Source organism: Montipora foliosa, chromosome 1 (genome assembly GCF_036669935.1).
Source record: "Montipora foliosa isolate CH-2021 chromosome 1, ASM3666993v2, whole genome shotgun sequence".
Taxonomy (NCBI): domain Eukaryota; kingdom Metazoa; phylum Cnidaria; class Anthozoa; order Scleractinia; family Acroporidae; genus Montipora; species Montipora foliosa.
The window spans coordinates 22,582,330-22,595,477 of record NC_090869.1 but is presented as its reverse complement, the minus strand read 5'-3'; the positions used below and the strand labels follow the sequence as shown (position 1 = coordinate 22,595,477).

At 40.0% G+C, this 13,148-nt stretch overlaps 1 protein-coding gene across 2 annotated transcripts; it reads right to left on the bottom strand.

Moving 5' to 3' along the window:
- Window positions 1-6,750: 6,750 nt before the first annotated feature.
- On the bottom strand, window positions 6,751-11,263 carry LOC137976099 (uncharacterized). 2 transcript variants are annotated; one of them, XM_068823377.1, is made up of 4 exons: window positions 11,126-11,263; window positions 10,866-10,986; window positions 10,030-10,074; window positions 6,751-7,863 (listed from the first exon to the last, which is right to left on the bottom strand). In XM_068823377.1, the coding sequence occupies exons 1-4, from the start codon at window positions 11,206-11,208 to the stop codon at window positions 6,859-6,861; spliced, it is 1,254 nt and encodes a 417-aa protein (XP_068679478.1). In that variant the 5' UTR covers window positions 11,209-11,263; the 3' UTR covers window positions 6,751-6,858. The 2 variants fall into 2 exon arrangements, with proteins under 2 accessions (XP_068679478.1, XP_068679485.1); XM_068823384.1 differs by lacking the exons at window positions 10,030-10,074; window positions 10,866-10,986; window positions 11,126-11,263 and adding an exon at window positions 8,317-8,630.
- Window positions 11,264-13,148: the final 1,885 nt, after the last annotated feature.

Sequence of the window (13,148 nt, the reverse complement as noted above, 5' to 3'; positions counted from 1 at the left end):
AAAGATGACGAGAATTTTTAGCCATTTTGTATTTCAAGTGTTCTTTCTTGCAAATGATGAATAAGTAGCCATAGTTTTGCACGTCTTAAAATATTTGTTCAGCCATTCTAGTGTGAAATGAACTTTATTTGGGAAGCCAACAATATTTCTTTGCTGGTTTCTGGTTAATCCAGGTTATTGCTTCCACTTACTAGTGCGAAGATTGTTTACATTAGTCATTAACACGAAGATTTTTCAACAATATATGGCTTTAATGTAACCTAAAATCATTCTTCATATTTATTAACCATTTTCTTCACTTTGTGTTTTTGTGTTTCAGCATTATGATTTGCGATGATTCAGGTTCACGTGTTCGTAAGATTGTTTTTGAATTTCATAAATGTTAAGATTTTACATTGCAAACTCTGTTTTGATTGGCCACTCAACCTTATTGTGTAGTTCACCCTGAAGTCAAAAAAAAATACTTTTCGTTTCTGAGCAAACAAAAAATAAGTAGTGTTTCGTTTCCGGACTGAGCATCTCTTGGGGTGATGAGAAATATGCTGCATTCGACCGGATCTCGATCCCCTAGCCTACTTCTTCCATTGCAGGAGTTACTAGGAGTACCTATTGGATTCCCAGGCTTTTTTTTCCGATTTTTTTTTTATTTTCGGCATTACTCTTGGGAAAATCCAGTTTCGGCACCTTCATTACCACGTGCCTTCTGTTTTTGTGTAACATGTACAATAGGCAACCCAGTTTACGCTGGCGGAGCGTCTATTTTCAATTGATCCTTGCTTCCAGTTCATTAGCGAAGTCTGAAGAGAAATTGCACTAGCAATGTATTTGAAAGCCGTACTTTGCCCTTGGCGCCGACTGGAAAATTAGTAAAGTTTCCTAACTCAGGCAATAGAAAACGACACAATACTATTCTCCAGATTCTCGAACACTTTCCGTTGTTGAATCTTGGACGTTTCCCACCTTAGGGTCTCGGTACAGGAAAATGAGGCGTCCGCTGAAAAATAAAATTGTCGCGCCACTCATTTTTAATAGGGTTACACTTTATATCATATTAAAGCTAATAGATTAAATTATTTGAATAAATTTCTAGTTTTTTTTTAGTATTTAAATTTTTTTTTTTTAGTTTTGAGGCTTCAAACTCAGAACGACCGAGTCTGCCGCAAAAATGCACTTTATTGCGAAAAATAACCGCACTTTGTTGCATGTAAGTCACATCTGAATGCACTCCAATACCATGTGAGAATTTTTTTATATGTTTCGAACTGAAGAAAATATCACGCACCAAAGTCGAAACTTGAATTTCACACTAATTTGGGCAGAAAAAGTGCCATAAAGTCAGTCTCTGAAGACAAACGAAAAATTCCTCACATGGTATTTGGGTTAGTACAATCATCTATTAGAACTGAAAATTTGGGAGCGATATCTTAAAACCCGTCGATCAGGACATGAGGTCCGAGAAGCTGTAATTTTGGCGTTAAAATAAAAGGGTCTAAAAGTACTCACGAGTGACCACGAGTGACCACTAGTGACCACGATTGAGATTTAATCAAAATATTTCAGTGCTGTTATTATGACGTCATTACAGATTCATTTTCACATTATTTCATCAAAATAATGTAAGATTAGTAAGAAAAAAAGGTTTTTGAATTGTCCCCGTTTTGGTGTTTCCGGTTACTGTTTAATTAAGTCATTTTCTTTTCTGCCTAACTAGTGAATTCCACAGTAAAAAGCACAAAAGCCATTTCAGAGGCAACTGTCAAAAGCCAGCGAATAGGAATCAGGCTAAAATTAGAAATCACAGACGTACCAGCTCGTGATGTGACAGATCGTCTTTGTCGGTTCAAGGTCAAAAAAAGAGTTTTATTCATGTACTTTATTCCACTTTATCTCTGAGAACGAGATCATTTACATTTTGATGTATTTCATTGAAACACACCAGCTTGGCTCGGAACCAGAATCGGCAATAAAGGACAAACTTCAAACAAGATCTCTCACAAATTACCTGGCTGTACGTGCTCTAAACAAACGTCTGAGACACAAACTAGCAGCATTTCTTCTCACTTTTACGAGAACTCATTGGGATTAGTTTAACGTCTTTATAACATAAGGGCAAAATTGTCTTGTCACTGTCGAGGCACATCGAAAAACAGTTAGGCAAACAGAGAAAAAAAGCTTTTGTTCGCTCGCATTTCAAAGCCAAACAAACAAATCAATTATTTCTTTATGTCCAAAAAGAATACAGATGATTGTTATTTAATTCTAATAGATACGGTACATTTGATGAAATGATGTGAATGTGACGTCATAGTAACAAAACGGAGATATTTTGATTCAATCTCACTCGTGTTCACCAGCGGTCACTCGTGGTCACCCGTGGTCACTCGTGGTCACTCGTGGTCACTCGTGAATACTTTTAGACCCTGTCTTAAAGTAAAGCCCTAGCAAATCGAGCTTGAAGATCTTGCGTGCAGTTCACGGTCTGCTTGAAAGCCAATTATGCTCAACTAATCTGCGTTCGGGCACGCACTAAGCTGTCAATTGACACCCAATCGATATCCTTTCACGTGTGATCGACATGATACGTAAATCATTTTCCTCGCGAAGATTATGGTGAAACAAAGAAAAGCAATTTTAGTGGTTTTAAACTTATTTTTTTCAGACTTTTTTTTCGGGAAAATATATTTCACAGCCCACCGATTCAAGATTTGCAAAAACAAGAAATTTGGGCGACAAACCCAAATTTACCTTTACCGAGACCTTAAAAGCACTGTAAAGCTGGAACTTTGGCTTGGTCAAATAATCCCTCGCAGCAATGGTTTACCGAAAAAGCTATTGATATGTTTGACACACATAGGGTCAACTGTATTTCTGGTGGTCATTTCTCTCTGTCCTTTTGATTGACCATCAACTACCAAAGGCCGCCCTTTATGTATTGAATGTCAAAATTGGTGTAAACGTGAATTTAGAACCGCTTTGAAAATTACCAAGTAGCTTGACAGATCAGGCACGTCTGAAATAAAGGCACATACAAGCATCGAAGCCCAACCTCGTTCCCAGGGCTTTTCACCTCTGAAATGGTGGTGAACTTTTGAGTCATGTGTACTTAAATCAAGAAAAGAGTACCACGCACGTATTGTCGTTACGTTCAGTTTCTCTGAGTCCTCATTGGTTCAATTCTAAGTACGAGCCTATTGTTTATATGAGTAATCAAAGCAATAACTTGGGTTTCAGAGTTTTACTGAAAAGCGGGCTGTGTTGATGTACCTGGGTGGTACAAAAGAACGACTTCGTTTCCACAGCAGCGTGTCTTGGAGAACTAACCTACCCTCCTGGACGGCGTACTTTGAGGGCAAAAGGCCATAATCCATCAACCACGAGTCTTTAATGGGGTTAATACTCTAAAGTTTTAGTTAAAGTTTTCATTAGCTTAAGGCTTGAGTTGTGCCGCTAAGCATTATCGCTTCATCAAAATGAATGGGAGGTTGGCAATTTTCTTTTATTTATCGCAGATAATGGAAATTTCCGCTATCGGTTTCCTTGATGTCTTGTAGACTAACTAGGAGACTGTTCTTCAAGAAAGCCGCGTTAGCATCAAGCGCCAACTCCTCTTTTAAATCAATCCGTTTTCTTCAACGAGTCTCATAAAGCTCGCGACCCGAGGGTTGGACTCGCCTGTTAAAAGGGCGGGCCGGGATGCTCGTCGTCTCGCTTAGGGGCGTAACTTTCGGATTTTGGTCTCACCTAAGGTGTTATGAGCAAAAAGCCAGCATATGTAGCCCATATGTAGCCGTCAAGGTCTTTTAGGGTCAAAAAAGCTTGGTCTTCGTACTAAAGTGTTTTGACGTCGTTTATCCCTAAACCTTCGTCATTCTTTGAGGGACAGTCGGCTATTTTTGATTTTTTGAAGTAAATGGATGGACAAAGGAATTACAATTCATTATTTTTATGAATGAATATTAGATTAACATGAACTTTTTAACAGAAAGAAGCGCGGTTATTAATTGATCTTTTGAAACTACACCTTTTTCCTTCCACTGTTGTTAACCTGCTGACACTGGTGACATGCATAATAACAGATCGGAAATTGAACATTCCAATAAAATGACAGGTATGAGAGTAATATAATATGTCTGTCCAAGGAGTCAAAGAGAAGTCTGCGCACTTTTTAACGCCATAATGCATAGGGGTGTTGGTATACCGCAGAATTGCTGTTCATTCGGCGTAGTTTCAACAAGCAGTAACGACGTTACACATTGATTTTTAAAAACCCTAGTAAAGGCCGATTGCTAATAGACTTAATCTATGCAGGTCATTTTACAGTCAACTATGACTTAGTTTTTTCAATCAGGTTTAAATTTATTATAACATGAGCCTGAGTAGAATTAATATGCTCGCCCTTTTTGCAGTTACAAAATATGGTTTGAATCTAAATGTCTATTGGAAAATTTTCAAAGACTTACGGGAGCGTTAGAGTGCTCCAGGAACTATTCTCGATTTATTTCAGTTGTAAGAGGCAGTGGGGACAAAAATAGGAGAACTATTTTGTAACTTGCGAAAAGGAGAAGTCCTGATAATCCTAGCCTAGTTGCAGCACGGGACGAGTTTGTATTAATTGACTGACTCATAGGCAAGAGAAAAACTCTACTATGACTTGCACGTCACCAACAGTACAAGTAAACTTAATTAACTGGTTAGGAGCACGCCATGGTGTTGGTTTGAGCTTAGTGGACCATGAGATTGGGAAAGTACTCCAGGTGCTAGTGCTATAATAATATTATGGCTTGAGATTCTGCTCCTTCCTTTCTCAGTGGTTCGTGTGGGGCGAACAAAGTCGGAACAAGAATTTGGTTTTATCAACGGAGTTGATAATGTAAATTGGCCACCGTACAGAGATTCTAAAAGCTGACGTTTCGAGCGTTAGCCCTTCGTCAGAGCGAATCCGCTCTGGATTCGCTCTGACGAAGGGCTAACGCTCGAAACGTCAGCTTTTAGAATCTCTGTACGGTGGCCAATTTACATTATCAACTCCGTTGATAAAACCAAATTTTTGTATACTACTTCCCCACCGACGCAGCACCACAGTTTCTTTAGAAACTACCCCTTCATTCAAAGTCGGAACAAGGCAGATAATTTAACTTCAAAGTGAAAAGAAAAATCATTTTACGGTCTGCTGGTCCATGTCAACACATATCCCTGATAGTGGCTTTCCTGGTTGGTAGCTGGGCTTAAAACCCCTCCACTAGCCTTAATTGGTCAAGGTGATATCTCAATCGATCAATAACTTGGAAAGTGTACATAATTTTAAATAAAAATCATAAAAAGAAGTCAACCTTGCATTTAACTGGTTATTTAAGCAAATTTAATTACTTAATTTACTTACTGACCGTGTATGAGGGCCATACTTGGGAATATTGGCCCGTGGTCCTTTTTGTACGGACCTCACGCACCATGCCTGAGAGCCAATATTATGTACTTATTGACTGAGTAAGAGGGCCGGACGGCAAAATATTTGGCCTGAGGTCCTGGCGTGCGGACTGCGTGCCATAACCGAGGGCCAAATATTTTCCTGTCCGGCCCGACCTAAATTCAGTCAATAAGCATTTTATCATATGGGCTCTTTACACTATCATGATGAACACTCATAAGATACAATACAATACAATACAATACATACTTAATTGACCGCTCCCCATAGGGGCTTTTCAGGGCCAATGAAACACAACGAAACAACGGAACAGAACAACAACAACTGTTAAGAACCCCAACTGGCCGGAGGCAAACCAGTTGGCTATTTACAAGTGCAGCTGGGAAGTTGAACCAGGGACTACCTGGAACAAACTCAACGAGTGGTCAGAGCGGGTCTTGAACCCGGGATCTCTGGATCTCGAGGCACGCGCCCTAACCACTGGGCCACACTGCCTCCTAAGATGAGGTTAGGACAAAATAAATTTATCTTTAATGTTGTTTGTATTTGCTTTTCTGGCTGTAAATAACTTAGATGTTTAAAAGCGACGAAATCCCCTAAAATTGCATAGAATGGAACAGTAGGTGTTCCAAGTGGGGCCGTACGGCTTTTTCCGGCCCTGTTCGCGCTAATGCGTATGGCCGTCATACGGGGATTTTCCCAATAGTTTACAATGAAACGCGGCGGGCACGGGGTCGTACGGGCCATACGATAATCCCTAATACCGGCCCGAGCAAGTGAGGTTAGTAAGTTGTTTATTATGGCATCATTTCTTTGAGCGATGGGAGACTTCTCCGCTAGGTGAATGTTCGTAATCTTTGCCTCCCATCAGCGAACTTTGAATGGTAACCTTTCACATGTATAACTAAATTCCGTGTCCTATAATTGTACTGTTGTGATGAAGAAATTATTTCCGCCTTTTGTGTTTCGCTCAACTTGAGTTTCCTGGAAGAGAGAAGAAATACAGAAAAGGACCGTTTCCATGGTATCGATCCGTACTGTAAAATTCCGACCAAACCCGAGCCAATCAGAGTTTTGGCTTAAGAATTGCCTGCTGTATAATAAAAGCGATTTATTTGATTCACGGAGTCATTTCACAGGAACATATGAACCCAAAAAATTGATCTGCTCCCCACTGTGTACGTTCTTCATAGCATTTCACCGGTATCGCAGAGGTCATGATTTTGATCCCATTTGCAGCCACCTGAAGATTTCAGGTGTCTATAATAAAAGACAATAGCTCAAATTGTCCAGTTAAGCGCGAGGGTCATTTCTATAACCCGAACTTCAAAAATATCCATCATTTTATTTCGTTCAATAATGATAATGATAATAACAAAATAATAGTGAGAAGAGCTTGAGAGACACGCTGTTCGATTGGTTGCTTGAGATTGTTAGCGTACCCATATTGCGATGCGTTTGTTCGGTACCTGAAGATAGCGAGCCCCAAGGAAGCCAAACTGAGCTATATCCCAGCGTGCTTTGAGAGGAGTATCTTGTATTGTTGCATAGTGACTCTTGAGCATGACTTCATTTTGATTGCTGTCAAGTAGACATGGTTTGTTTGCAGCGGCTGGGGAGCCCAAGTGAAGACCGTGGTCATAAAAACGGTATGAGTGTGTCACCTTGTTTCCCCAACAGATGATCCTCCCGGTGAATTTTGTGTCTTCCCGAGTGTGTTTAATGATATTCCAAGTGTAATCCACCTTGTCCAAAGTGTACTGGCCCCACTCATGATCCACGAACATTGAATTCCTTTTGCTGGGATTGAAGACGGCGTAAGCGTCTTCCGACGGCGTCCAATCATTGGCTGTGCCAACAAAGGTAAGCCGAACAGACTGACGGCCAGATAAGAAAAGCATCCGAATAAGCGTGTTGTTTAAATGGACTCCGGCATCAGCATCGTTTTTGATGGACAAGTCAACTGTGTCTCTTTGATGAATGACGTGGAACAGATTGCCATACAGAGGATTAGTCTTGGAGCCTGAACACATGCCCCCATCTCGGTCAGGACACACCCAACTGTAGTCATCGGTTATCTTTGCAACCAGAGTCCAGCCTCCTCCCGATGTGGTCATGTCACAGTAAGCACGAAACGCATTGCGTGTGTTGTCCTTGCCAACTGGGTTTATCCAGTACATACCATTGCCTCGACTCTCTCCATTAAGCAATAATTCTAGGCAAGACTTCCTGGGAGGTGAATTGTTAATCTCTCCCAGTGGGACAGTCTGCAGCTGTAACCACTGCTTCCTGCTGCAGATTCTCAACAGCCCAGAGTTCTTGTCGTACTTAACTTCACCTTCAAGTCGTTCATTGCAAGTTACAGGGAAGGATGTAGGAATACGCGATACGAACTTAATGCTTTTGTGTTCATATGTGCAACTGTCTCCTTTTTCACCCTGGAAGATAACAAATGATTAAAAATTAGTTCTATTTGTAGCTCTTATTGAATGAAACATGCCCACAACATCGGACTGTTATGGCTCTATTGTCAGAGAACTTAGGCCTCTTGACTGGATTTAAAGTAGTCTCTAGGACATCCTATACAGGGTGAAAGTTATGGCAGCGTTTGCATTGCAAAAGTCACATAAATTTTGTTTGGGTTGCAGCCAGTGTTATGTTTCTGTTTGTTTTTTAACTCCTTTGTATGCCTTTCTTTCTGTTCGTTTTTAGGTCCTGGTTTAGTTAGATTTCTCAATTCGGGTTCAGCCCGGTCGGATAATCGAATTTACTGTGTCTGTTCCCTTAATTTTCAAATCAACAACTAACTTTCTAATAGCGAAAGCTAAAAAACTGTCCAACTTGCATTAAAATTAAAGGAATTTTCTAACTCTAAAAAATTTCTTACAGACCTGTACGATTGTTATACAGATATGAGTTGCTGATTTCATACAGAGTTTATGTGACCTGCACATTTTTTTTTCTTGAAGCTGACGAAATTAAGATGTATACCCCATCTATGCCCCTTTTTTGCAAGACTGATTTTAGCCCGAATGGAGGGATCCTGCTTTGCTTAATTAGAGCCGGGGAGGTTTTGTAACGGAACAATCTTCTCGCATCCGAGTAAACTGAGCAATTGCGCCCGTGGAAACGTTCTGGTGGAATCATGCAAATGAATATCGCATTACGAGAGGGACTTCACGTCGCAGTGTCACTATCAACACGTTATGAGGTGGTCGTTCAGACCGCAAATCGAAAGCTGTGAAACTGAAAGATAGGACAAAGCTGCATTATAAATAACGCTCCCCCACATATTACCAAAGGATGACCGAAAAATTATAATATTGACTTGACAGTGTAGAATTTCACCTGTGTTTCTATTTTGGAATCTAGTGGTATTCAAAAATAAGATTTTAGGACCCTGACACTCAATACCGGCGAGAATGAAGGCATTAAAGGTTTAGACCACCACGCATAATCGTCCTAGCAAAGTGAACCCAGTGTGATTCTAGATACTTTTAGGAGTATATTGTATTAAGGGATTAAATAAAGCCTTTAAAAGACGAATTAGACCACTAACTTTATCCTCGATTTAACAGTGCTATTTTGAATGTAGCTAAAATGACACATCGGGGAGGCCTCTCGCAAACAAAACGAATTATGCCTGACATAGACAACAAAAAAGTGCTTTGTAGCTGGTCAATCTCGATTTAGTCGTTAAAATAAAAGAGAATGTAAAGTATATCCACAACGAAAGCATTAGGTTATGAAGGCGAGGATTTGGCAGTTTAAAGTTACTATGCGACTCACTATTTTAGTGAGGCTTGACCACTGGAAAAACTGAATGTGCCTGAACAACTCAGTAAAAAGACGATCCGGTCTCCTGTCTTTTGTAAGAATTAAACTTATATTTCCGAAATGGAGAAACTCCGTCGGGCTCCTTTGCATCGCGAGTGGTCGGAAATACTAGCAGATAATTTTCAGTTCAGAGCCTTGCCACAAGGGAACAACTTGGATACAATCAGGCAACCCGATGGCTTAAGATCGCAACTTCAGTCGTTCCCTACAAAGGGGAAGAATTATCATTTTTTTCTAATAATACACACCACTTATGAAGAGTCCTCAACGGAGACAGCTATTTTTAACAATGAACAATTAGCGGAAAAACACGCAAGCCGATTAGTATACTTTGACACCCCCAAGTGAGGTCAAGTTCAGGTCGATGATTTCACGACAGCGAAACCTCTGGTTGCCTTTATTTTATTGCATTTTAAGTGATGGATAAGGAAAACTGTGCGATTAACTCTTTATCTCACATATAAAGCCGACAAACATTAACGTTTTAGTTCTGGGACACTTAGTTCGCCCTAGGCACTCGCCCCTCTGAAATGACGGACAGAAGTCGTGCACGAGTGCGACTGTTTTAGACTTAATAATATCGGATTTAGGACCACCGTATAGGCGTACACGATTTGCTTTAAAACTCTTTACTCTCCGATGGTTATTTCAGATACTCCCAGCTTGATCGAACAGTGTAGTTTGTAACGTAACAACGCCGTAATGTAATTACATTCTCGACTGACCTCACGCGAATTAACGTTCAAGTCTCAGCTAAGCTTTTGTACCTTGGGGCCTTGGCTTCCTTTGTCTCCTTGAGGTCCCGTTTCACCCTGAAAAAACCAAAAAAAAAAAAACAGAATTCGAGAAATGTTTACTTACAATACAGAAGTGAAATTGCAAATGGCACAGGGTATTGGTAGCGATGTGTATGGCGCCTTGTTTTGAGTTGTTTGAAGAATAACTAGTATTGGGCTATGAAAAAAATTGAAGACACGCGGCCAGGATACTTCATAATGTTAATAAGAACGTTCTCCGACCAACTTTTAAAGGAGCAAGCTTTCGACTGTCGAAGTACACAGTCTTTAAAGGGCTAAAAAAAACTAGTGTAAAAGACGCTATATTAAACAAACGGCGTAAAGTGATGAAAGGAGTTTATCACTACAGGCCATTTGTTGTGTATATAGCGTATTTTACACTAGTTTTTTAGCCCGTTGAAGGCTGTAGTTCGGCAGTCCAAAGCTCGCTCCTTTATAAGTTGGTCAGAAAACGTTTTTATGAACATTAGTATTTGGGCTGTTGGACGTCATTTAACATGATTGTTTATTGGTCTTTATTGAACGCAACGGAAAGACATGTTTTCGAGTTTAATTTTCTAATGGACCATGATAAGAAGGCGGTATTTAAAAGTTCTCTTTAACTAATATGCCCATACGGGGCATAAAAATTCCGAGTTCATGAAGCTCTCGAGAGATTACCACGGAAACAGATGTTTAGTTTATTACATGCAACGAAAGATTGCAAAGCACTTGTTGTGAGTAACTGGGCGAAAATTTCCACTTGTTAATCAATGTGATAGCTCTTCAAAAAGTCCGAATTAAGAGGCAAAGCTTGCATAACTCACCCTTTCTCCCCGCAGAGCGGTAACTCCTGACAAATACACCTCTCCAAGTTTGATCCTTCCAGAGGATAGCATAAGCTGGCCGCGCACCGGTTGCAGCATTACTCTTGCGTCCTTACGCTCCCTTTAGGGAATTGGAGAGATCGGCAAGATTAATCAAGCTAAGAAACAAACCTGTGAGCGACAAATATTGACTTGAAACTTCGTTAAAACTTCACCAAGCACAAATACATGGGAATTAAGTGGCTTGAAGAGACACTTACGCGGACGCGAGCGAAAAAATTGAGGAATGAAAGGCAATGCATAGCACGGTAAATCCTTGAGCGAAAAGTGACGAGGGAGTCATTGTTCCTACTCTGACTGAAGTCTAAAAACGACTGACTAAACGCTCTGGCATCGCGAGCTTACATAACACTCAATGAATTCATTGGATAAGAAGCATGACATGCCACGTCACTCAACTGATGATAGCTTGGTTTCGTGAGATTCGCGCACTTTTACGCTCTGTGGTCTTCTTAATTAACGGTTCCTTAGGCACCGGAAATAGTCACACAAAGGTATTACTTTAATGCAGGCAATTTGGAGCTCGTTTCCTGTAGATTTCGCAGCCCACGTGACCGAGTACTCAATCTTGTTACCTGTTCAATGGACACTCAATACCAAGTGAGTATTTATGACATCGCTACTATCGATTGTGACATAGAGTTTTCTTTTGTTTCCACCAGAAATGAATATTACTCATTGGTTGGAGACCAAAAGAAAAAAAAGAGAACATTTGCAAACTCAGTATGAAAACATAAAACACACTCATGATTAAAATTAAAAAGACGTCGTCACTTAACTGACATCTCCGCAGATAATTTTATCTAGAGCTCTGACTTTAATAAAGAGAAACAATATGATAAAAGATTTTATCAGCACGCTTCACCTTGAGTCCATACTAACAGCTTATAAAATTAACAGATGAATAGCAGCCAACAGACCAAAGCGTCCTTCAGTGTTAGTTAATTACATGCAATTGGAGCCGGAGAGTGCGTACAGTCAATATGAACATCGCTAAACGTGTTCTATACATTCAAGATTTGGCTTCTGAAAAAGAAGATGTTGCCGGCACAGGGTAAACTTTTCCAAGCTGAAATTTTCTTCTCCTGTCATTCGGATATAAAATTATTAAAATGATTGAGTGAGTGTTATTTGAACATTTTATAACTTATTGCCGCGCCTCCGATTATCCATCCTTTGTTTCGGCAGATTAAGGTATGTTTGTCCACATAGGTGCGAGGATCACCTCTGCCTTTCGTCTATATAACTCTCAGTTGAAATATATACATTTATCTCTTTTTTTTTTTTTCAGGTTTAAAAGGTACGCCCTTATGGGATGATTCGTCATGTACCAGAAAGAAAGCTTATCTAGCGGCAAAACGGCCCGGGATACATGATTTAATATTCATGTCTTTATGAGATACAGTAACAGTAACTTACTGACAGTAAGTTAGAACACAGTTGGTAAACATTGTTCAATTAGTTGACAGAAAGTAACACAAAAGAGCAGCAGCAAGAAACGGCGTTTCTGAGCTTAAACTGTATTTAGGATAACTTAGTAAGGCTTAGAATAGTAAAGTTCGGCTTTCACATAAGCAGTTCTATCTATGAAGTGACTTATCTCGTTGGTCTAGTAAATATTGGTCTTGGTACGAGGGAAGCTAACGATCGGTATTCTGTTCTCTTGAAATAAAGGAGACATAGTTATTACAGAGTTGATGGGGCAAGAACGTTTGCACTCCTCCGGTTAAAAATCCATGACGACCAAAAAACCATGAAATGGCCATGGTGACAAAAGAGCTCGCCATAGAGGTGACAAGAGTGGATTAGTTAACGTTCAAACAATAGTCTGTTTATGTTGAGCGGGTACTGCATTCACCAATATTAATGGCAAACGGCAATTTCCACACACAAGAGAGAGCAGCAGCAAGAAACGGCGTTTCTGAGCTTAAACGGTACTTACGATAACTTAGTAAGGCTTAGAATAGTAACTGTTCGGCTTTCACACATTAAGCAGTTCTATCTGTGTAGTGACTTATCTCGCTGGTCAAGTAAATATTGGCATTGGTACGTGAGAAGCTAACGATCAGTATTCTTTTCTCTTGAAATAAAGGAGACATTGTTATTACAGAGTTGATGGGGCAAGCACGTTAGCACTCCTCCGGTTAAAAATTCATGACGACCAAAAAACCATGAAATGGTGACAAAACAGCTGACAAGAGTGGATTAGATAACGTTTATACA